Source organism: Corvus moneduloides, chromosome 6 (genome assembly GCF_009650955.1).
Source record: "Corvus moneduloides isolate bCorMon1 chromosome 6, bCorMon1.pri, whole genome shotgun sequence".
Lineage (NCBI taxonomy): Eukaryota > Metazoa > Chordata > Aves > Passeriformes > Corvidae > Corvus > Corvus moneduloides.
In genome coordinates, this window is record NC_045481.1 from 45217707 (window position 1) to 45241037 (window position 23331).

Here is a 23331-nt window from a genome sequence, read left to right on the forward strand (position 1 = left end):
GATTCATCTTGCGTCGTGTACCAGGGCAAGGATCAGGGTGTTGTGGAGACAACTATTTTTCAGAGGCAGGAGGTTGAGTGCTGCTTTCAACAGGTGTTTCTAAAAATCCCTGCCTTTTAAGCAGGATGATGCTAACACTTTTTATAGTTAGTCAAGCGTGGATGTTACTGGTGAGGTGCCGTGGGGATGGAGGCACATGCAGGGGCTGGGGGAAGGCTGGGCTCACCGCAGGAAGCACAGATAAGGAAGCTCTCCCAGCAGATTAAAATTGTGCTCTCTCCCTCAAAGCTGTGCTGTGCAGGCAGGGAAGCAATCCAAACAAATGAAAGTCACAAGGAGTTTATCTGTGCTCCAGAGGGGTCTGCGATAAACAGGAGCTTCACGGCTAATAGGCTTTGCTGGATGCAAACCCTCTACAAGCTCATCTTAATCTACCTCTTCTTTGGTGCCACCTGCTGCCAGTAATTAGCTCTCCCCTAATTTCCTCCAGGAGAGGCTCAGTGCAGGTCCTGGTTGAGGGGTTTTGCTTTCAAGACGGGACTAAGCCTCAGACTTGTGTCCTGGAGGGACAAGGCCACCCCATTTCTCCCTGGGGCATGACCCATGGCACAAAGGCCTGGAGGCTACCATGGGACGTGCCACGCTTGCTTTTGATGTAGGTGTGATGCTCTGCCTCCCCGGGGTTTGTTAGTTGCAGCCAGAGGATTTGAGGGGAGCTTGAGAAGGGAGCAGGAGAAACATATTGGCCATGGGGCAGAGCAGAGGCATCCTGGCTTTACCCACTGCTTTGTACAAGGTCTTTGGGATGGGACTTCCAGCTTTCCAGTCTCTGCTCTGCCACCAGCTTGCAGGGCTCACAGCACTAATGAGCTCAGCAGAGCATCTGTGGAGCCCCCAGCTTACTTACACAAGGGAAAAAGGGAGAATAACCCATCCTGAGTTTCTTTTTTAAGGTTTGCACAATTAATAAAGCCTCTGGGGTGCATGGAGGTGACAAAGTGCTGTGTGACCTACCTGCTATTCATGTGCAATGGTTTTAAAAATACCTAAAGTAGGGTATTTACAGTCTTTGGGAGATTTCTGTGTTGTTCTGGCAGGGAAAACAAGAGGCCCTTTAGCAGGAAAATTTGAACTGAAGTGACCCGGTGCACATGAATAGTCATATTCTCTCAGGTAGTCTGCCTGCTTTATAGAGGGCAAGGAGCCATAGGATACAGAGACCACAGTATTTACAGCAGGGAAATTATGTTGTTCATCAGATCTTCATTCCATCATCACTTTTATCCTCACTTGTCCTGTGCAGGCAGTAATTCAAAATAGCCTCTGTACTGTTGGTCCTCCATACAGCTTCTTTCAGGGCTGGAGTTAATATTCCCAAGATGCTGTGATTGTCCTAAGTGTTGGCTATGCCGGACACATGAGGGTTCTAATGACCTTCTGATGTTCCCCAGAGCTGATGTGGCCACCTTGGGAGGTCAACAGCAGCCTGGAGGTGGCTGGTATCAGGCTGACAAGCATTCACAGGATGGCAGCTGCTGGAAGAGATGATAAGTATCTGTGCAGGTGTTCTATTTTCTGTCTCCTCTGTGAGCCAGGAGGGGTCCTGACCCTGGGCTTAAAGCAAGTTGGGCTTGCTGCTCATCTCTGCTGCCTCCAAACCTGCTGGTGAATCTCAGTGTGCCTGAAGACAGTCAAAGAATGTATTTTCTTCATGCAATTAACCCTGGAGACATTAAAGGAGGAGGGCATGGTCACTGGTGGTATCTAAAGGCTGTGAGATGAGAAGCTTAGCTATAGCATAATGGTCCTTGCTGGCAGTGCAGAGCTGAACAGTGGGTTGCAAATGGGACTGCAGTGGGATTTGTCCATGGAGCATCTTCATCTTGGGGCTCTGAGGGGACAGTTGGTTAAGGTGATCTTAAACTTCCATTTGAGTTTCCATTTTTTTGCAGTGGACTTCAGTCCTTTTTCTGTGTGATGCTGCCTTAAATGATTAGCCAGCCTGGGGGGAACATGGGGATTCTTGGCTTTGAGTTTAGCTTCTGTTCTGGACTCTGCCAGTTTCTTAAAATTTATACCAGTCCAAGGGAATATCCCAGGACTGCTCTTCTAGTGGAAACTCCTTAAATCTAAGATTATTTTCTTCTGCAGGGAAAGTAGTAGCTGGAGATCACAGAGTCTGTCATAACAATTTGGACTTTATTATGACTGAGCCTCTGAAAAGCTGAGAGTGCTGTGTACATCTGCATATTGGTTCCTTAAGGATCAACAGAGCTCTCAATGCTTTATGACAGCCAGACAGGCAAAGAAATCAAAATAAATGAGAGTGGAATTGAATCGTAAAGGTTCTAGATTCTGAAAATGCAGTATCTGCATTGAAAGATGGGCAAAGGCTGGATTGGCAGCTGCTGCTGTCTTAGCATGTGAGTATGGGGTCATCCCCTTCTCCCTGGGCCAGCAGCACAGACAAGGTGTCAGGGGCTCACTGCCAGGCTGCAGTTCATTGCTCACGGCAAGACATCAGTGTCCCCTGCTCTGAGTGGCTCTGTGCAGCTATCCAGCTGCCACTCCAGCTGTAGGAATCCTTCCTTCTCACTGTGTGGAGAGAGGTACGGGCTGAGATGGTGTCTGATTCCTGCCTCTTGTCTGCCCCTCTCCCTTCCAGCAAATGAAAGAGCAAGCAAAGTGCTTTTCATCGGAAATCAAGCAGATAGATTTGGATGTTAACCGCACCTTCCGAAACCACATCATGTTTCGGGATCGCTATGGAGTGAAGTGAGTATGGAAGGCTTCCGTGGCTATATGGGCAGTGGTGCCAGTGCATATGTGAGGGATGAGCTGGATGGAGTGGACAGAAGTGCCCTGGCTCAGAGTGGCTCACAGGAGAGCAAAGCCATCTTTGCCTTCTCCTCAAACCATCACCACACAGTGCGACCCACAGATGCTGGGCTGCTGATTCTCTCTTAAGAGAGGTCCACGCTGGACCAGGCTCAGCCCCAGTTCTTGAGCCAAGCAACAGCTTGTTGCAGTGCCTTGTCCCCTAAGAGTGACAGTTGCAGAAGGCTTGGTTCGGATGGCTAGGATGATGGGGTGGGCCCATGAGGATCTGGGAGGGATGGGGTCTCCACAACAGCTGGGGTTGGAGAGGTTTGACAAAGTGACTTTGTCACTGGGATAAATCACACCTGGCTGCCCTACACGGTCTCTGAGGAACATACTTTCTGGTTCTGTGAGCCCTGCTCCTTGCAAAAGCCTTAAGTACCAGTTGTTTGGGTATTTTCAGAATCTTTGCTCTCTGTGTGTACGCAGTGGTGTGCTCATGAAGCTGGAGACCTCGTGCTCAGGTGTTTTAATATCCTTCTTTCTCCCCAGGCAACAGGCACTCTTCCACGTCCTGTCAGCATATTCAGTTTATAACACTGTAAGTAGTAAGTCCAGTTAACAGGAAGAGCGTGGTGCTTTATATATTTATTTTTATATATATACATATATGTAAAGATTTAAAGAAAAGCTTTATATATTTGTGTAGACATATATATTTTCATGTGTATATATATCTATAAACACACACTAATTTAGCCAGTGGTAATTCCAATTTTAAGTCCTAATACTGGCTTGTACAGAGAGCTGCAAGGCTCTCAGGCAGCATAAGAATCTTTGCACAGTTGTTTCATTCCCTTGTTCATTTTGTCACCTGGTAAATGACATCTGGCAGATTCCATTTGGATGAGTGTCAGCAAAGAACAAGGGATTGCTCCTTGGCTTTTCAGCAACACTAGTCTTCTGGCAGTCTGTCATGTTTCTGACTTCTTGTCTTACACCAAATGGCATCCTTGTTGAAAACTGATTTACTACCGCAAACCAGTCATTTTTAGCTGAAGGACATAGGCAGAATAAGCCTAAATTAGCAGCTGAACCTACTGCCTCCACTTCCAGGAGGGGACAGTTATCCCAGAAGATGCTGAGGGGGTTAGTTAAGGAGCCTCTCTCATGCCAGATAAATGCTTACCAGATTTATTTACTGTTTAATTACTTCAGTGCTCATATGGCTGAAGGAATCCAAAACAGCATCAGACCCACATGCTGTTTGTCATCCCAAAGATAGATTGGACATAAGGAAAACATTTTTTACAATGAGTGTGGTGAGGCATGGAAATAATTGCTCAGAGAAGTTGTAGATGCCCTATCCTGGAAGTGTTCAAAGTCTGTTTGGATGGGGCTTTGAGCAACCTGGTCTGGTGGAAGTTATCCCTGCCCATGGCAGGAGGATTGGATGAGATGATCTTCAAAGGTCCTTTTCCAACCCAAACTACTCTGTGAATCAGTGACGTGGTAGGTGCTGTAGACGTGTGGGAGCTGTGAATTTGGACATTAATGGTAAAGACTTTGAAATGGGATAGGCCTTGGAAGAGGAGAGGGAAGTACAGGCAGCTTTAGCATTATGGTGGGCTCTGCCGGCACGGCAGCATGTGTGCCCCTGTTGACTGTTGCAGGAAGTGAGCTACTGCCAAGGGATGAGCCAGATTGCAGCCATCCTCCTGATGTACTTGAACGAAGAGGATGCGTTCTGGGCGCTGGCACAGCTGCTCACCAACCAGCGCCACGCCATGCACGGTAAGGCTGGGCTGGGGGCGGGGGATGTCCAGCGAAAGAAGGGAAGGTGGTTCAGGTTGGTTGGTAGAGCCTTGTTTCTCCTCACATTTTTAATTAAAGTGGGTGACGCTTAACTACTTGCACAGCTTGACTAGGGAGCTGAACTTCACTCTTGGAGGCAGACAAGTTCTTATCAAAAAAACGAGTTTTATCCACCTGAGCTTTAGTGCTCAGTAATTAACACTTTCACAGAAGTGCTGTCCTCCCTCCAGGGTACCTTGCCCTTGGCAATCAATTAACTCAAGGTTATGAGTGTATAAGAAGTCTCACAGAAGTACATCCAAGAGTATCCACACTAAATGTGGATGTAATTCCACTAAATGTGTGGTGTATTATTTTACTTCAAACACATTAAAGATACCTTCATCTTACTCGTGGTTAGCAGTAATCTATGCACAGAAGGTTATTTTATGGGCAGATAACTTTGGACAGTCTTAAATCTGTATTCCACTAGATTACAGGGCACTGCACAAGCTTGTGATGTTCAAACATCTTCAGCTTTTCTCTGAACTTGGCAAGCGCAGAGGTGTGTGTTGGGAGAGTTCTTGGCCAAGCCAAGTCTCAGGCAGGCAGCGGGAGCTGTGTGGGCCTGCACTGTGGGGCTGGGTGAGAAGGACCAGCTGCACTTGGTCTGAGGGTCCTGTTGCCCAGATGGGGTGAAGGGTGGCCTCTGGGAAAGAAGGTGAAAAGCCAACTTCAAAAGGCAATGCAAGAGATGAGTTTATAGAAAATCAGGCTGTCCCTGTCACTGCTCCAGAGCTTTCATGATTTTTTTTTTTATTTCTCTCGTCTTTTTTTGTTAAGGTTTTTTCATTCCTGGGTTCCCGAAGCTGCAGAGGTTTCAAGCCCACCACGAACAGATTTTAAACAAAATGTTTCCCAAACTGAAGAAGCACATGGTATCTCTTTACTATCAGTCTTTCTATAATAATGCCACATTTTAATGATGAAGCAGTTCATATAGTCTTCTGCCAAACAGATGCACAGCTGAATGTATTTCTAACCATAAAGGACTGCTTCAGCTGCAGAGGCAGGCATTTATTAAATGGGTCTCCCAAATCTTGCTGAAGCGAATGGTAATCATTGGCTTGCTGGTCATCATTAGTGGAGGGACTGCTAAAATTTAGGAGAGCCAGGCAGGAAGGCTTACAGAGCCTGCAGCAGGAGGAACAGCAGTGAGGCTGGGCTGTGTTCTTACACAAGCTGCAAAGCCCAAAGGCTGATGCTGGTCTGTCTGGAGTCTTATTTCAGTAATTATTAGCTCCAAGTGCTTTGCTGTTGTTTAAAGTCAGGAGGCACATAAGATGTGTTGGGTGTTTTGTTGTTGCTTGGGCACGTCCAGTTGCTTTTCTCTCTAACAGATGGTACAGGCCCATTTGGTGGCTGCAGGAGCATCTGCAGGACACACCGACTGCAGTCTAATGTCCAGACCACTGTTTTGCAGCACCTGCTCACCTCCTTTTTTTTTGCCTTTCTCCCCCTTGCATTTGGTGTAGACAGTTGGTGTTCAGTGGCCAGACTCCTAAAGTTTTCTTATGCTCCCAAGGGCCTTGGTGGCTCCAATCTCCAGGAAAAGGTGTTTGTATTACATTCATCTGCAACAGCTCTTGCTTTGTGCTGCAAGTGATCCAGCCCTGGCTGTAAAAGTGAAACAGAGCCATGTTAGGTTTTCACATAATTATAGTCACAGGCAGGGGAGGGGATGGGAATAACTCAGAAAGCTGCTCATTCCTCTTGCTCCCGAAGGCTCTCCAGCCTTGCAGGTGCACAGCACCAGCCAAAAGCAAAGGCTGGAGCCAGCCGTTGATCCCATGGGCTTCTTCGTCTCTTCCCATCCCCACTGCTTTGTTGGCTTTGCAGCAGAGGTCATGTCAGCTCTGCATGCATGCAGAGCTCTGTGCATCCCAGCACTGTGCACCAGATGGACAAGTGTTAGACCGAGGTGATGATGGTGAGGTTTTTAAAAGTTTTCTTTAGCCTGTCAGGCTGTCCTGCTCCTGCAACAGCCATGCCATGCAACCGAGGTGGTGCTTCCAAAGCTGGCTTGACTGTGCTCGGAGAGGCTCGCATGGGAATTGCTATGGAAACAAAAATGGTAGTCTGCTAGGAGTGAGTGGTTTATGCTCCTGGAAGGTTTTTGTAAATTCCTGAAGTAGGTATTAGGCCAGAAAAGGTTCTCCCAGAAATCCCTCTCCAGTGTCGTTGCTGAAGTCTGGGCACATAGAGGATCAGTTTCAATGCATGTCTTAGGCAAAGGGCCAAAGCAGGGCTTCAACAGTAGTATTTAAAGCAGGGGCTTTGCTGGGAGATGGCAGACAAGCCACATCCTGCACCCAGACCCCAGAATAAGTAAACCAACCAACCAGCCAGCCAATCTCCCCCAAAGCCTTACAAGCTGCTTGAATCTCCAGTAACGAGCCTGGTGAAATGACTGTCTCTCTTTGCTGTCTTCCCCCAGGACAAGGAGCAGATGACTACTGGGATTTACACAACCAAGTGGTTCCTGCAGTGTTTCATTGACCGGGTGAGGATGCTCTGGGGGTTTTTTGCTGCTCTGTTGTTTGCATGCACATTTAATCTGCCTGGGGTTTTTTGTAAATATCGTACTTTGAAGAAGGTGTTAATATTTTATAAGGTGGGATATTATGTACACTCACATAAGGCAAAAAAAATTAATAAGGGAGAAGCTAAAAATAACTGCATGTCACTGATGACAAGCCAATTCCTGCTGCCTCATCACAAGCAGTCACTGGGAGATGGCTCAGCATCAGCAGTACAAGCTTCAGAGTTGGGAGAGATCTCTCTCTTGCCCACTGGCACTGCTGCAAAGGCAATTAACCTCACTTTGGCTCTGGAAACAACATAGGAAGAAGAAGAGCTGGGGGCACAAACCTCAACAAATAGCAGTGCAGCAGCTGCAGGCAGAGGAGCAGATTGGGACTGGAAACATGTGAAAGCATGAGAAAATTATCCTGATTTGTCCAGAGCTAATTTTCTAGTCCCGAGCCAAGACTACTTTATTTTTAGGGTCAGCATTGTGCTTGCTGGACTTGAATGCAGTGTCCAGACTTGCTAATATTTAGGACATCTGTGTGCTCCAGTCTCAATTTTCTGCTGCCCAGTCTTCTGTAAAACAGTGGATGGCCCCTTCCCCTCAAGAGGGAACTCAGTGCTTTTGCCACTAAAAGCTGTATAAAATGCAAAATCCCTTTAACTGCAGTAGCATGTGGTAAAAGAGCTGCAATGGTCAGTTGTGCCAAACTCCGGAGAGTAAGTGCAGCATCCTAAATTTGAACCTAAACATCACAATAGGATTAATACTAATTTCTGTGTTGGTGAAGTGCCTTAGATCTTTGCTGGGAGGTATGGCCTGCTCCATCATTTTGGGTATCAGTTCAATTCTGTTGTCAGATTAGGTCTGGATGCAAATGAAAACCTCTTGCAGTAGTGTTTTTAGCAGGTAGAAATAAGCCTGTATGTAAGAAAGACCTCTTCTTTGGACACCAAATGAGTGATTTTTTAATGCTTAGTGATACATTCAATCGTTGGGCTTTCAGACGTATCCCATAAATAGCCCTTCTGGGGAATCTGGATGCATACAGGTGGTGGTTTTTGTGCTGAAAGACAAGGCTGAAAGATGATGGTGCTCCCTCCAGGGTAGGGGAATCCATGTGCTAGCATGCTTGTGACGAAAGTTTCTCCTTTTTCTGCATTCACAGATGGGTTTTAAATATTTCCCCGGCCACTCAAGTTCATTAGCTTTAAGGCAAAACCATAGATGATAAAAGACATATTTGTGTTTTAGATGAATTCCTGGCTTGCAAAGCCTAACCCTGCTGTGTGATTTGGTGCAAGGTGATGCAGTGATGGCAGCAGCCTCTGTTTCATCATCCCATTTGTGTATTTGTGTGTTTGAAACAGACCCCGTTCACCCTGACCTTGCGGCTGTGGGATATCTACATCCTGGAAGGGGAGCGGGTGCTGACGGCCATGGCTTACACCATCCTCAAACTGCACAAAAGTAAGGTCATACCTGACCCTGTGGCTGTGGTGGCACCGAGCTGGGCCACCCTTGTGCTGCTGACCTGGAAAGCCTAGCTGGCCATTTAGAGCATGCTTGGTCCCTTGTGCTGGCTGCAAAAGGCACAGTCCTGGGGAGGAAATGAGATGTCACAAGGGTTGACTTGCTGTGCTCAGCACACAGAAACCACACCTGAAATACTCCCAGCCACCTCTTCCTGTGTGCTGTGCCCCACAAGTTGCCTTTAGGAGCAATACAGACAGCAGCCCATCTATCTGCAGAGCTTTATGTGGTGGTTCAACTGAAAAGTTTGTAGAGGGACAAGTAAATTTATTAATACACTTCTAAAATGATCAAAAGCTGGTTTTCTTGCATAGTATTAAGGCAGTGATGTTTCCACCTTGAGATCTTTGTAACTTTAAACCCCTTCACTCCCATAAGTTGATAGCCTTGGTCTGTCACTCTTCTGGCCTTCATCTGGGGCAGGAGTGCATGATGAGAACCTTTGGGCCAGCAGAATTTACGGGACTGGGCCAGCAGAATTTACGGGACTGCATGTGTTGGCTTCTGCAAACAGCCACCCTATTCTTCCTTCAGTTAAATGAAGAACAGGCTATCCAGAAATAAATCTTGAAGTATCCTATTTGTCTGCAAAAAGTGGTAAACTGGCAGGCAGGCAGATGTTTCAGTCTGGCTGTGAAATCTCTCCTCTCTGAGGAATGTGTAGTGTGGGTTGGCATCCCTCCCTACAACCCATTCCTGCCTGTAAGAGCCAGCACCTCTTCCTGCATCCCTGCCTCCTGGCTGGTGCAGGCTGGTGTCCCTGGCTGGTGGTGGCAGCTGCCAGCAGTGGCTGTTCAGCCTGGTGCTCAGGGCCTGTTTCATGGAGCTTTTCCTCCTCCTAGAGGCATTGGTGAGAACTTCCAGGAATGGCCCAAAACCTGCATCCTCATCAGCACAGCTCCCACCCCTGCCATTGTCCTGCCATTGAGGAGCTACTGCTCAGGTGGCATGGATATATACGTGTATTGATGACCTTGAGAAATAGTGGGAAGGTGGGAGAGAGGCAAAAGCGTTCAGGCTGTCTCACTGTGGAGTGGGAACAGCAGCAGAATCCCAGATGAAACCAAAGCATGATGTAACCCACGCTTGTGCTACCCTGAAATTTGTCTGTGCCACTGCCATTACTCCTTTCTCCCATCCCCCAGAGCGCTTGCTGAAGATGACACTGGAAGATTTACGTGAATTTCTGCAGGAGAAAATTGCTGCTTCCCTGCAGTACGAGGACGATGCTGTCATCGAGCAGCTGCAGGTGTCAATGACTGAACTGCGCAAGATGAAATTTGACCTGCCCCCACCAGGTGGGTAGAGGGGAAGGTGGGCAGCCCAGCAGGGACCAGAGCATCCCGCTGGTGTGCCTGAGAGCCAGGGCAGCCCAGAAGGGCTGGCACGTGTTGGGTGGAAGCATCTGTCTTCCTCACATTCGGGGCGTGCAAAAACAAACTGATGCATAGTTTGGGTTTTATTTTGTTTTCTCTGCTTCCAATGCAGCAAAGCCTGAGGAGTTTCCAAGGAAACCCCTGGGCCTGGAGCTCTCCCTCAACCCAGTAGCCATAAAGGAAAACGCAGCGGCCAACGGCCAGAACGGCCAGGTGGGTGAGCACACCCCAGACAGGGAGCCCCATCTCCACAGAGTTCCTGGCACGCCAGGAGGAATGACAGTGGTGGAAGCGAGGATTCCCACCTCCCACGGCAGTGAAGCAGCTGAAGCAACGAACGTGCCTGTTTCAGGTGGGCAGCCACTGGATGAGGAGGGTCAGGTGGAGCCCACTGTGGACAGGCAGCCATCATCTCTTCTGAAGGCAAGCAAGATGCAGGCCCAGCAACACTTCCTGCCCACGGCCCCATCACCAGAGCAGCCTCCTCTTGCTCCTGGCTGTGCCATGGTGCACCATGGAGTCTCCCTCCATGCCCCAGCTGAGCATAGCTCCTTAGACTCCTCTCTCCAAAACAGGCCGGCTCCTCCAGACTCCAGTACCGCTGAGCTTTCCGCTGCGGACCATGCAGTGTGGCAGGCAAATCCCGCTGCCCTGCCAGCAGGAGAGCAGGCATCTTCCCTGAGCAGAGACGCAGTGCTTGACGCATCCCCCCATCCTCTGCCAGCCGGCTGCCGGCGGCTCTCTTGCACATCACAGAGCGATGGCTCCCCCGAGAGCGAGCGTGGGGAGGAGGCGGCAGATGACAGGCACTGCAGGGCGGTGCTGCCGGACAAAACGGGCCTGAAGCACTCAGCATCCAAAGCTGCATCCACAGGAGAGCTCCTCAGCCTGCAGCACAACGGGCTGGGCAGTGCCGCTGGCACTGTGCGCTGGCCCGAGGCCGTGGGTGTGCTGCCCGCACACAGGCAGGCGGGGGGCAGTGTGCCCATCTTGTCCAGCAGAGAGCCAGAGGCAGCAGGGCTGGCCGAGGGCTGCCCCACCCAGCGGGCATCGTCCCCTGTGGTGGAAGGGAACAGCCCCTATGTTGTTATCAAAACCACCACTCCCCTCCACCTGGCCCATGCGACAGAGCAGGACTTCTTGAACAGAAAGCAGGTGGCATTGCCTCTGTCAGAGACTGGACATCCCCTGCCTGCCACCCCCATGCCACCACCTCTTACGCCACACCCAGAGGAGGTGGAGGTCCAGAAAAGCCTCCAGAAACCATTAAACGCACTGAAAGCCCCACGACCCCCGCTGAGCCCCAAACCAAAATTACCGCCGCAGGTTGCCAAATCCCGCTCAGAGAACAGTTTCCTTTCAGGCTCTCCTTCCCTGGCAAAGCTGCCCAAGTCAGTGACATTCTAGTGGGGATAGGAAAGGTGAGGGAGAAGAAGCAGGTTCTGGAAAAGCACCCTTGCCCCATTTACAGGATCCCCTCCTGTCAGCAGGGCTGTCGGGGTGACAGCACAGCACCATTGCACATCAAGCTGTGCTTCGGTACAAGTGCCCAGCAAGGAGACGAAGTGGTGGCCACCAGCTCTAGGAGACACCAGCAGATTGGATTTGCATGTTTCCTATGGACAAACTGGAAAATGCTTTCATCTGTCGTTCCTCGCAGCTCCCCAAGCCTCATTGCTTAGGGGAAGAGGCAGGGCTGGTGAGTGTGTTGTGTGTTTTCTCCTGCTCCTGCCTGTTGTGGGAACCCACAGCCAAGGAAGCAGGTGCAAGGTGTTGGAGTCCAAAACACTTCCTTTAAAATGCCCCATCAGCACAGCCACAGCATTGCTTTCAAAGGCCTTTGTAGCAATAGATCTTTATTTCATTTCCCAGACCTGCAGTTGTAGGCAGCAGGATTTCCAGGCAGTGCCATGGCATCGTGGCAGGACACCGGCAGCCTGCTGCCCCCTCTATGCAATTCCACAAAGCAAGTGTCCGGCTGTATCCGGCTCCTGCTGCCGTGGTGGATAGTGTCCAGGAGGACAGATTTAACAGCTGCTGAGTCCCTGGGACGTCTCCTTGGTGTCACCCCGGTGGGGGACTGCCAGCAGAGTGGTTCTTTCCCAAGTTCTCAAGGTGGCAAGGCCAGTGATGAAGGTGGAGCCTGGTCTCTTGGGCTGAGTGCCCTTTCTGCTGGCCTTACCCTTGCAGGGCCAGTGTGGCGAGCAGGCTCGCTGCCTTTCTGTTCCCCAAACAGGAAGAGGGGCTGCTGGCTCAGGAAACCTGCCTGCACTACCAAGCTGTGGGAGATCTGATGGCATCTAATCACAGTACCCCAGATAAGTCCACGTTTGCTTTGAGTAAGTTAAGTGTCAGGGTGAAAAGGGCATAGGAATTGGGGAAGGGGGAGCACATGGCCCAGAACATGATCTTAGCCCTGCTGGTAGAGCCCACACTGGAAGGAAATTAACAACTGGAAGGAAACTTGGACATGATGGGTGCCCACATGCCCTTCATGGACCAAGTCCTAGAGGCCTGTCCATCTCCTCCCCATCCCAGGGTACTGCTGTTGCACAGCCCAAGCCATTGGCTGGAGGTGTGCAGGGATCTGGGGAGACACCCCAGGGAAAGAGCTGGTCCAAATTTCTGGTTCCAGCATCTACTTCATCCCTAGAGATGAAAGGACTTCATCAGGAAGGCAGATCAATGAAAAAGCAGGAAGTAGTCCAGATATGGTGGATTTGACTTTGCTGTCCAGGAGGGGTGACTGCAAATGCCACCTTAGGTGGGACTGCAAGTGGGATTCCCATCCCTTCAGTGGAGATCCTGGGCAAAAGCTCCTTTAAGTTCTAAGGAGACTTTGAAAACTACTTTTTTATCTCACAGGCTTCTTCAATTGCATAACCTGATCTAAAGCCTACTGAAAGCCCAGCAGAAAACTTCCACTAAATTACTTTGTGGGTTCCAGGAGCTGGACTTGATGATCCTGGTGGATCCCTTCCAGCTCAGCAATTCTATGGTTCTATGATTTATCAGGGTTTATTTTGCCTTGTGTACGTGTGGTGGTTTATGTTTGCAGCAGGGAGTGTCGAAGGGAGCACCGGATCTTTGTTTGGATGCAGCAAGCCAGACCACAGCACCCTCAGCTTCCATTGCAGCCCCAGCTCTGTCCCAGACCCCATCTTCCACTGAGCCTCCAACCTTGCCCATCCTCTCCCTCTGCAGAGCAGGGATAACCCTATTAGCTACCTCGCAGGGGTGTTGTGAGGAGTCAAGTGTTGCTGTTTGAGGAAAAGTGCTCTTTGAATGTTCAGTATTTGTGTTTTGAGACACCACAGGTCCTTTCTAGGACAATGGTGCTTGAATTGTTTTTGATTTAGAGTATGTTTTTCTGTAATTGTGCATAGTTAAATGTATTTGTGTGTTAAAATACCTGAGCAGTATTTCAGGACAGATATCCATTGCCTTTTGCTAGCAGCCCACTAGCCACTGGAGCTCGCTGGGAAGCAACAAGAAGCATCTGAGAGCTGTTGGTCACATCTTGGCTTGGCTTCTGTAGCACGGGGCTCTGTCCTCTCCTTGAAGCCCACACAGGACTCCTTCTAACGCATCTGAGCATCATGCATGCAAGAGCTGAGACCTCTTTCCCCTTGTTTTGACCCGTTTTCCCTTATTTCAGGCACACAGCCTTTGCACATCATGTTGCTTATGCACCCAGACTCCTCACCCAATGTCTGTCTGGGATGTTTTGCAGTATTAACATTTTGAAAGGTGGTTTGCTCTAATTTTGGAGAGCTGTCAGTACTCCTTGCATGGCATTTGGTGCATGATGTTCAATATGAATTTTGATGGGGCAAGGGATGGGGGGGTTGTCTTTCCCTCCAAGCCCTAATGGGAACAAGCAGCAGGGCCCTCAGTCACCTTCAGGCCTGAGGGAAACCACCAGCTGGTTTCAGGAACTTTTGGACACAGGGTCCTCTTTCCCACCAGTGTACTTCTTGCTGGGAAGGTCTCCAAGCTCCTCACTCTGCCACCTAAGAAGCTCTTCTCCATCCTGCAGGTCCTAGCAAGCTGGTAGGTTTGGGAAGAGGCCTTTTGCCCCAGCTGGCTGGGAACCAGCAACGTGCATTGCTGTCCTTGGTGTGATGCTCTCTCTTGAACACATCAATGCATGATCCCCAAGGAGATGGCCGCTCCTGTCTCCTCCTCTGCCTCTTGCTGCAGACAAAGCTGCAGCCATGGTGGGTCTGTGGCAGCAAGGCCTAGCCCAGCCTCAGCTCTATCGCTGGGAAGAGGAAGGGAAGAAGGTTGAGGGTGACAGCTCACTAGGACAAATTACCTGACCCAAGCCACTTGCAGCCCTTGCCCAGCCTTCTGCAACAGTCTCAAGCCCTCAGCAAAAACCACTCTTACCATGAGCAAACGTGGGAAAGCAGCTTCCCCTGCCCTTGCCCTCGCAGCCCTGAGACGATGCTGGCCTTGCTGCCTTCCATGTAGAGGTAAAGACCAACGCTGTGGGTTTGGGTTATTTTAGGTTTGGTTTGTTTTTCTTTGTGTTGTTTGTTTGTGATAGAGCACTTTGAGTGGCTGCAGCACTGGCAGGCAGCAGGAGCCACGGGACCCAGCTCCAGCAGGGGCTGGAGGTTGAGGTCAGGGTTTCTCAGCCATGCACTTTGAGAGCCTGGCTACCATCTGCTTTTCTTTTTATTTGCTATTCTTGTTTACAGCGTGGAACGCTTCTTCCATGACTCTTTCTAATGTATTATAATTATTACTTTTAAGAAAAAAACGTTTTTATGTCTGCTTTTTTGTTTGTTCAGTTTGGTTTTTTTAAAGGAAGGTTTTTTGGGGTAAAAAAAGTCAATCATTCCTTTTTACACTGTCCAGAGTGTTTGATGCTGTGTTTTACATGGTTGTAATAATAATGGCTAAAGAAGTTTAGCGTAAGTTCAGACTCCAAGAGGTTTCTTACAGGAGCAGAAGCTGCAGCAAGACTGGTTGCCTTCTCCTGATGACTTTTAGCTTGGTTCACTGGGTATGCTTCAGCTGCAACAGGTCCATCCTGCTCCATCACTGTTTTCCTCCCTGATTTTCTACTGTAGTTAAATCCAGGCATCCCCAGCAGCAGTGGAAAGAAAAATGCACCTTTGTACTTACCACCGTCCTCTCCCAGATGAGTAAAGGGCAGCATCCCATCTGACACACAGCTGCCAAAGCTTCTTTTTTGGCCAAGATTTTGTGTTTGTTTTCCTGCCCGTAGGCAGTGGAGGGAGGATTGGACAGGATGGGAACGGATGGACACAGCTCCTTGCACAGCAGGTGGTGGGTGGGTGCGACTCACACTCGTGAATCAGGGCTGAGTCACGTTTACAGCAGTCACTGGGAGTGAAAGGTGGTGCTGCTGACAGCTGAAGATGCATTTTAAAAAGCTGTGAGTGAGCAGTACCTCTGGCACACCCCAGATTTCATGGCCAGGGCTTCCTGGACTTAGATGACCACGGTGCTATTGCCTTTGAGGTGTTAAATGTGAGCAGTGTTCTGGCTCCCCTGAGAGAAAGCTGCCACTTGGTGTTAAGCAGCATGTTTATGGTAAACACAGGGCATCTGTCTGTGCCAGAGTAGCACAGAGGACACAATGACTGACAGCGAATGGAGGGGCCAGAATTAGCTAAATGCCACCCTAGGATTTAAGAGCAGTGCCCGAAATTGGCATCCCCATGTGTCACCTGCTGAGTGCTGTAGGCTGGTTTTCCTGCTTCTATCACTGCTCTGCCTCACCTAAGAGTTCAAACAGGAACAAAAATTGCTCTCCAGTGCCCTTAAATTAGCTCCTTTGTATCAACTGTTTAAAACCTGGTCTGCAATACTACAAAAAAACCCCAGCACCACTGTACATCCCAGTGTTCATTGGTACAGGAGTGCCCTAAGGATGCAGCTCTTGGCACATCTCCTGTGCCATTTCACACTGGATGCCAGCACAGGGATGCAGCGCCCTGAGCAAGGGTGAGATGCCTAGGCTGGAGTGAAGCAAACCTCATCCCTCCTGTGTTCCAGGTGCTCACAAGCAGCCCCATTGCACAAGCTGCTTTGTGTCACCTCCTGGCCATCAGCTCCCATGAACCTGTTAGGCAGTGCCAGGTGGGACCAGGTCTAAACATCTGCCATGGTTAGTTACGTGACAGGCAGTGCAGGCTTTAGATACAGCGTTGGACCAACTGCTAAAGCAGCATCTCTGCCAAGGAGAGAGCAGAAGTGTCCAGAAGGGCAGTTTCCCTAAGGGAAAGTGAGTTGTGCTAGGTTTGAGGGTTGTGTTCCCCCATTAAATAGCCTTGGTTCACTTGGTTGTTGGAAAAAAAAAAAAAAGAAGATACTGCTTATTGGTATCCTTGATCCCCAGACTCCCTGAATGTGCCCAGTTGTGGCCTTGTGGGTGTGGTACTTTCACCTTGTCCCTGCAGGGACAGGCACAGCTCTACCACCTCCTCTGACAGCATCCCTCCAGCTAATGCAGGAGCCACACAGATACCCAGCCTAGAATTTGTGCTTGATGGGGCTCCCAGGTATGGTTCTGGGGTGCCAAGCACTCACGGCAGAGAGTCCTTCCCAGGGCAAGGCCACCCTTAGGAGCTGCCCCCAGGCAAGCCTAAGCCCTTCCCTCTCTTACCAGAGCAGTGTAAGACCTTAGGGTGAACATAAGCCATGCCTGGCCTCCAGCTGCTGCTAGGAGCACCAGGTGGTGGCATGCTCCCTGCAGCAGGGATGTGCTCGTGTCCCTGAGGGGATGGGAGAGTAGACAGCCCCTGCATCATTCCAGCAGTAGCCCTTGCCCCGGTGACAAAGAGCAGGACAATCCCAAAGCCCAAGGTTACAGACACGCTCTTGCTGGACAGCACTGGGACCAGTGGCAAATGAATGCCATAGATGGTGTTGAGGCTGCTGTTTAAAGTCTAGTGGTCTTATCAGCCAGGGCCTGGTTCTCCTCTTCCTCTGCACTTGGTATTTGCCAGTATTCTCTATCCCCCTTTTCCTGGTGGAGCCACTGCTGTCATCACACCAGCTCTCCAGCTCCCAGGGCTGCTCCCCAAGGCAGAACTACAAACTCCCCATGCTGTGCTCAGCTCTGGTGCCCTGGCAGCCCCCTGTGGCTCCTGTCCTTCCTGGCTCAGAACAGCCAAACCAGCAGGGTGACCATGTCTGTCCTCGCTGCTCACTGGCTCTCTGCCAAGCCCAGGCTGCTCCTCACCATCCCTGCCCAGCTCCCACGACAGGGAAAGCTCATCAACCCCTGCGTGCCTCCACAAGGCTTCAGCCAGTCGGCACTGAATAATTGATGCTAAGTGGAACCTGGAGCAGAGCCAAGCTGAGGGAGGGAGCAAGGCTTTGTGCTGGTTTAGGCTCTGCTCCCAGGATGTAGCAGGGGGAGAGAGATGGGTGTGCTGTGTCTGGCAGTTTTGTGCCCCAGCCAGTTTGGCAGAGGCAGTCAGAGGTTGGCTGGGCCTGGGAGTGTTCCTCCTCTTGGGCTTGCTGGGCTGTTCACCTGCTGCTCACGTGCTGCTGTGTCCTGCTGCCATGGTAGTCCTGGTGTGCTGTTGTCACCTGCTGCTGTGGCACCTGTGGGAGCTGCATGGTGCTGTCGTGCTCCTCGTGTGCTGCAGAGGGGCCGTGGCAGCAGTGGCTGGGACTTGGGGAGCAGAGCAAGGGCACCCCCAGCCCCAGCAGTCCTGGCTGGGGCTGGTTCCTTGGCTCTCCTAAGCTACAGATCCTGTACTCAACCCACAGCAAGAGCAAAGGAGTTGCACATGGGGCCAGGCCCATCTGCCTGTTCCCATTCCCACCAGTTGCAGGTGGCTGTCACACCATCCTCTGAGCAATGTCACCCCCTTCCTACAGTACATCCCCAAGTATAAAGCAGTGTATGGAGAAAATAACCCGGCTGTTGAAAGAGGCAGGCCTGACCACTTCCCAAACCATCTCCCAAATCCTACACCCTCAGCAGCTGAGGAGGCCCACAGGACATACACCAGCATCCTCTTTACCTAGATGGATGTGGGCACCAGGACAGTGCAGGACACAACCAAACCGGAGTTGAAATGTCTCCCGGCCAAAGCCCTCAGCAAGCACCATGCACTCAGCTGCTTTGGAGTCACCCTTCTGCTGGCTGGGGAGAATGCTCCTGTGGAAGCCCTCACACACCAAAAGGCATGAGATCTGTTCCAGCACTTAATCAGCATCTTTAAGGACTTGTAAGCAATGCTGTCAGTTGATTCAGCTGTGATGTCTCTGGAGCCCCAACCCATCTGTAACAGGGTGTGGGGCACTTGAATGATGTGAGAGAAGAACATGTATTAGACATCTGTGCTGAGACATCTGGACCTGACCAGACTAGACCAGACCTTGTCAGCTATTCTGTCATTTAAGTATGGGTTCAAAGGTGGCACTCCTCCATCATGGGATACGCAGTCTCAACATAATCAGGATGCTGGCTGAAGCCTTCTCAGAGGTGGTTTTCACACTGGCTGGAGATCCACAGCACAGCGCCAAGTTTAGTTCAGCTTTGCCATGACCAGCTGAAGAGATCCCAACAACCAGAGATGAGCTGATGTACCCAAATATAGCAAAAAATTCACCTCTGTGGACTCTTCCAGCTTCAGCTATGCAACAGGAATAATCAGAATAACTGTACATTCTGCTCACCTGACCGCGTGCCACAGAAGCAGAACTGAGATACACAACAAGCTCCTTGTCATAAGGGAAACAACTGCAGTGTCTGGAAACTCCATCTTCCAGTGCAGGTACTTCTAGAACAAATGTGCCTTGAATAACTATGGGGAAAATCAAATCCCTCAATTTCTTCACCAAACCTACATTCACTCCAGTGAAACTGTAATCCTGGTATTACTTTCAGACTCGAGAAGTTCAGCTAGCAGAGAACACATTGTGAGCTCATGTACCGACCTCCTGCCTGTCAGGGGCCAGCAAGGTGCTGTCCTGTCCCCAAATTACCAGCACCAAGGCAGCAAGTGAAAAAAGCCAAGTCCAGAGTTAACAACTCCACCTGACAGAAGTGATACAATCTGATTTTTGCCAACAGCAAAGATGAGACCAGATCACAGCTGACATACCTTGATCTGTTGTGATTCTTCTCCTGCAACAAAGATGCAGTACGACATTAATACACAATTTATAAATGGCTTTCACAGAAGAGCTGTGGTGTCAAGCTTTTAGCACCTCCTTTTGCTCCTAACCTACCTCCAACTTTTAGCATGGACTTGAACAATGACTTGTGACCTTCCAATTACGGCAAAAAGCTAACCAGCTCCTCTGATGGTCTGTAACTGACCAGGACTGTTTGACGAGCTTGAAAACCTTTCCCTGCGTGCAGAAACCTCTCTGAAAGGGAGATGCTCTTACTTCAGCTTCCTGCTCCTCACCAAAGTCTTGTAAGTAGTTTATATTCTGGCCAGTGCTGTTCTAGCACACCCTCACCAAGATGTGTCAGTTTCTTGGAACTATTGCTATTGCCCTATGAAGACACCTCAGCCCTGGTGCTCTCTGGAGCTCCTCAGCTTCCTTGACCAGAGCTCCCACTCCTTGACTATGGCATTTGACTCCCAGCCAGAAATGAGAGGAGACTCTCAGTGGTTAGAGCCATCCAGTCCTTGAGAGAGCCCCAGAGTGTTACTTCTCCTCCGAAGGCCTCCAGATAGATCTGTCCCATTCTTCACCAAGGGCCTGGGGAAGGATGGGTTAAGTTCTACTGCGGAGCACCAGGTTCCTAGTGCAGTAACACTACCAAGCAAAGGCCCCCATGTCATCTTCAAGAAGGACAAAGTATCCCTTCCCTCTGTCCCGTGACCAGTTGGGCACAAGGTGCCAACTTTAGGAACAAACCCCATACTTCCAGGCTTTACACTTGAAACAGCTCAGAGTGGGAGGTTTTCTGAGAGTCTCTGGTTCAGTCCCATCACGTAACACCAGGCTCAGCATCTTCAGCAATCCTTCCAGCACAGGGATAGATGCTGCTGCAAACAGCACACCCAGCTAAAGGCAGGGCACTCTCCCCTTGGGCAACTTCTCCCACTCCAGCTGCTATCAGCCCATCTCCTGCGGGAACAGGGTGCTAGGCAGCTGCAGCCAGGGTGGGGGCTGTGCCCCACAGCAGTTCAGAGCAGACATTTACAAAAAGCAAGCCATTAGCACAAGTCCTCTCTTGCCCAGGCCAAAAGCAAAGACAGCACCCCCAAGGAGTATGGGAGTTGAATTCTGCTGCTGCCTGGCATGACATTGGATGGGGAGTGCGATGGGAGACTGCTCACATGGATGGTGGGAAGCCCTGGGTGGGCTGTGGCTTTGTGCTGGGGGTGACCAGGGTTTCTGTACTGGTTTTGCCATGTGAGGCATGTGACTCACACGCCACCCTCGCCGCTCCCAACCCAGACCAGCCTTGGCTGCCAAACCCAGCACGTTTTCAGGCCTGGGCTAGCCCATGCAGAACAGCTCCCTGCCACACTCAGCTGGATCACCTTCCCCCTTTGATGCTCCTAATTCTGGATGCCAGCTAAATTAGCCTGTGCAAGTACCAAGCCACCTGCTGCACTGAGTGCAATGCCTTGTCTTGGGGCTGAAAGTGAAAGGCACATGGGACACACCTCAGGCGAAAACCCCAAAGGAGCGGAGCTGAGCAGAGACAGGGTTCCCAAGAGATCAGTCCTTATCCAAAACACTCTTACCCACTCTAAACCCAAGGACTGGAAGCCTGAATCCTTTAGTCTTAAGTTTCTGAGCAGCCAGAGAGCTTGTGCAGTGCCAAGAGAGCCCTTTCTGGACGTGCTCCCAGTAACGAAGCCGTGCACAGGGCTGAGGAGGATTTGCTTACCTGTACATACTGGAGCAGCCCGAGGTGTATGTGCTATACAGGTGTTAGTTAGCATAGCTAGTGCTGGAAGGGACTAAAAAGTCCTAATTCTACCTCTAGAGCATGATGGAGGTCTTGTCCCAGAAAGCTGACAGGAAAGGAATCAGGAAAGCAACAAACTGGTACCAGCTGAGGTGAGCCCAGCTCTTCAATCTCCTCCCTTGATGCTGCTTCTTCCCTTCTGGGCATTGCATCTGAGGCCATAAATCCCACAAGGACTAGGCTGAAAGCAAAGCACTCAATGGGTGCAAAGGACGGGCTTGGACTGGTTGCACTCTTCCACCCTCCCAAAACTTGGGGCCAGCAGAGTTTCAGGTGGGCTGGGGAGGACATGACAAAGACTTACTGGAGACAGAGACAAGCTGTCTTGCCCTGAGAGCTTGTCTCTCCCACCCCAATCATGTCCATGATCTACAGCATGACCTTGGTCTGTGGAGAGCAAATCTCAGCACCATTTCCTCCCTGCCATCCCACCAGCGATCCTTCCGGAGCAGCAGTAGAAGCAGCCTCTGGAAGGAGGACACAGCCATCAAGGTGATTTGTTGAGACGATCAAATAATAATTTACTGTGATTCAATCTGTGGCTTTGTACAGTTGCCGGGGTGGGAGGAGGCCAAAGGATGAGGGGATGGGGATTAAAAAAAAAAAAAAAAAAAAAAAAAGTTGTTTGCCGCAGGCTTGGGTGAAGTGCGAGATAGTCCTTGGAGGGGCTCATGCTCCCCCTGTCCTCTTCCTCCTCCTCTCCCCCCCATACTCCTCCTCTGAATCCGTTTGCTTCTTCCTTCGCTTCACCTCTTTCCTTGCGCACTGCACAGTGGGAACCTCACCAAGACACGGTCCAGTCAGCTGAAACAGAAGAGGACACTCATGAGCACCCATTCCTCGTCAGAGCCAGTGACTCACCCGTCACGTTTTGGGATGACCCTGTTAGTGCCCACAGAGCAAAAGCAAAAAGCTACACAGGTCTTAGAGGTGTGGGCCTGGCTCAGCAAAGCATCAGCACATCTGCTGAAGAGAACAAGCCTTGGAATCGGTGGAGTGATGGGTGAGCCTCGGGCACCTCACCAGACATGCCTCTTTCTGAACCTCCTTGTGGGAAGGGGCACTGTTTGGCAAGATGTTTCCACCAGGGATGATGGGAACCACAAAATGAGTCTAAGGCAAATGCAGCCAGATTTTGTTGGCCACACACCCACCTTTCTCCCCAAATCCCAGCATGTCTTTGCCTCACTTCTTATGTGCCTTGATGTTCCTCCCTCTCTGCTCTTGGTCACTGCAGCTAGATTAAGCTGGGATTTCTGGTTTCCAGTTTCTGCTTGACCAGAAAAAGACATAGGCAACTCACAGGGCATATTCTCGTAAGAGAGAGGAGTGTTTCGAAGTGACCCTTTCCCAGCCTTTCTTGCCCAAGCTGGTGCTGTCACTGGGCTGTGATGGGGATTGGGCTCCTGGCAGTCGCTGTAAGGGAGCAGCAGCGCCTGCCAAGCCCATGCCGTCAGCTGTGAGCCAGAGCAGGAAACAAGTCTTGAGCTCATATCCCCATCCGGAGGAAATGCTCCTGAACATCTGGAGGACACAAACATCTGGAAAATCTCCTTTAGCAGTGATAAGTGTGCTGGGCACAGCATTCGGCTTGGCCCCCAGCTGACCTCACACGCCTCAGCTGGGAGCAGAGGGGTGGGGTTCTGGGGTGGGTTTGTGCTCATAGGAAGCAAATGTTGCCAGCACTGTTTAGTTGCTTTTTTTCTTCCTTGGGAGTGGGGCGCAGGAGGAAGAGCTCTGCTGTACTCACGGCCTCTAGCTCAAAAAGCATCAGAGGAAACCTGCTGCCCATCTCCACCTTCATAAAACCCTCTTAACACCAACTCTGGATACAGTGCACTTCTCTTTAGGACTCCAGCAGTTGCTTAAAAGGGTGAAGGGCCAGTTCAGGTGCTTGGGAGACTCCCCAAAAGCCATTAAGGGCAATGTTCATGCACGCTTTTGTCCCATATCCTAGTCCCAGATGTCCATAGATACAGATCTTCCTGGTGCACTCATCCCCAATTACACCTCTCTAAATTTCTGCCACGGAAGGAGTTGGTTACACAGACAGATATTCCCAGGCCTTTCACCTAAGGCCAGCCAGCACATGCAGGGACAACAATAGGAACTCTCCCTGACTGCTATCCAGCAGTATTTTAAATAAACCATAATTAAAAAAAAAAAAATCGAGGAAAGAAAAGGAAGAAAAACAGGCAAGTGAACATAAACAATCTGAAAAACACTGTTCCTGGCTCCAGCACACACAATTTATAAAAGCAAACAGCCCCCTTATGGCTAAT

General features: G+C 50.3%; 2 protein-coding genes across 13 annotated transcripts in view; one reads left to right on the forward strand and one right to left on the reverse strand.

The window, feature by feature from the left end:
- LOC116445223 (USP6 N-terminal-like protein) overlaps nucleotides 1-21643 on the forward strand; it is an 83255-nt gene extending 61612 nt beyond the window's left edge. For 8 of the 9 annotated variants that reach the window (XM_032111604.1, XM_032111602.1, XM_032111603.1 and 5 more), the window contains 8 exons: nucleotides 2666-2775; nucleotides 3373-3421; nucleotides 4494-4614; nucleotides 5458-5552; nucleotides 7112-7177; nucleotides 8575-8674; nucleotides 9883-10035; nucleotides 10226-19296. In XM_032111604.1, the coding sequence (XP_031967495.1) occupies nucleotides 2666-2775; nucleotides 3373-3421; nucleotides 4494-4614; nucleotides 5458-5552; nucleotides 7112-7177; nucleotides 8575-8674; nucleotides 9883-10035; nucleotides 10226-11520 (1989 nt within the window). In that variant the 3' untranslated portion in view covers nucleotides 11521-19296. Of the gene's footprint in view, nucleotides 1-2665; nucleotides 2776-3372; nucleotides 3422-4493; nucleotides 4615-5457; nucleotides 5553-7111; nucleotides 7178-8574; nucleotides 8675-9882; nucleotides 10036-10225 lie in introns of all 9 variants that reach the window. The other variant, XM_032111599.1, reaches the window with a different exon arrangement.
- Nucleotides 21546-23331, reverse strand: part of HRAS (HRas proto-oncogene, GTPase) — a 41984-nt gene continuing 40198 nt past the window's right edge. For all 4 annotated transcript variants that reach the window (XM_032111619.1, XM_032111622.1, XM_032111621.1 and 1 more), the window contains one exon: nucleotides 21546-21853. The gene's annotated coding sequence lies outside the window, so the exon portion shown is untranslated. The remainder of the gene's footprint in view (nucleotides 21854-23331) is intronic.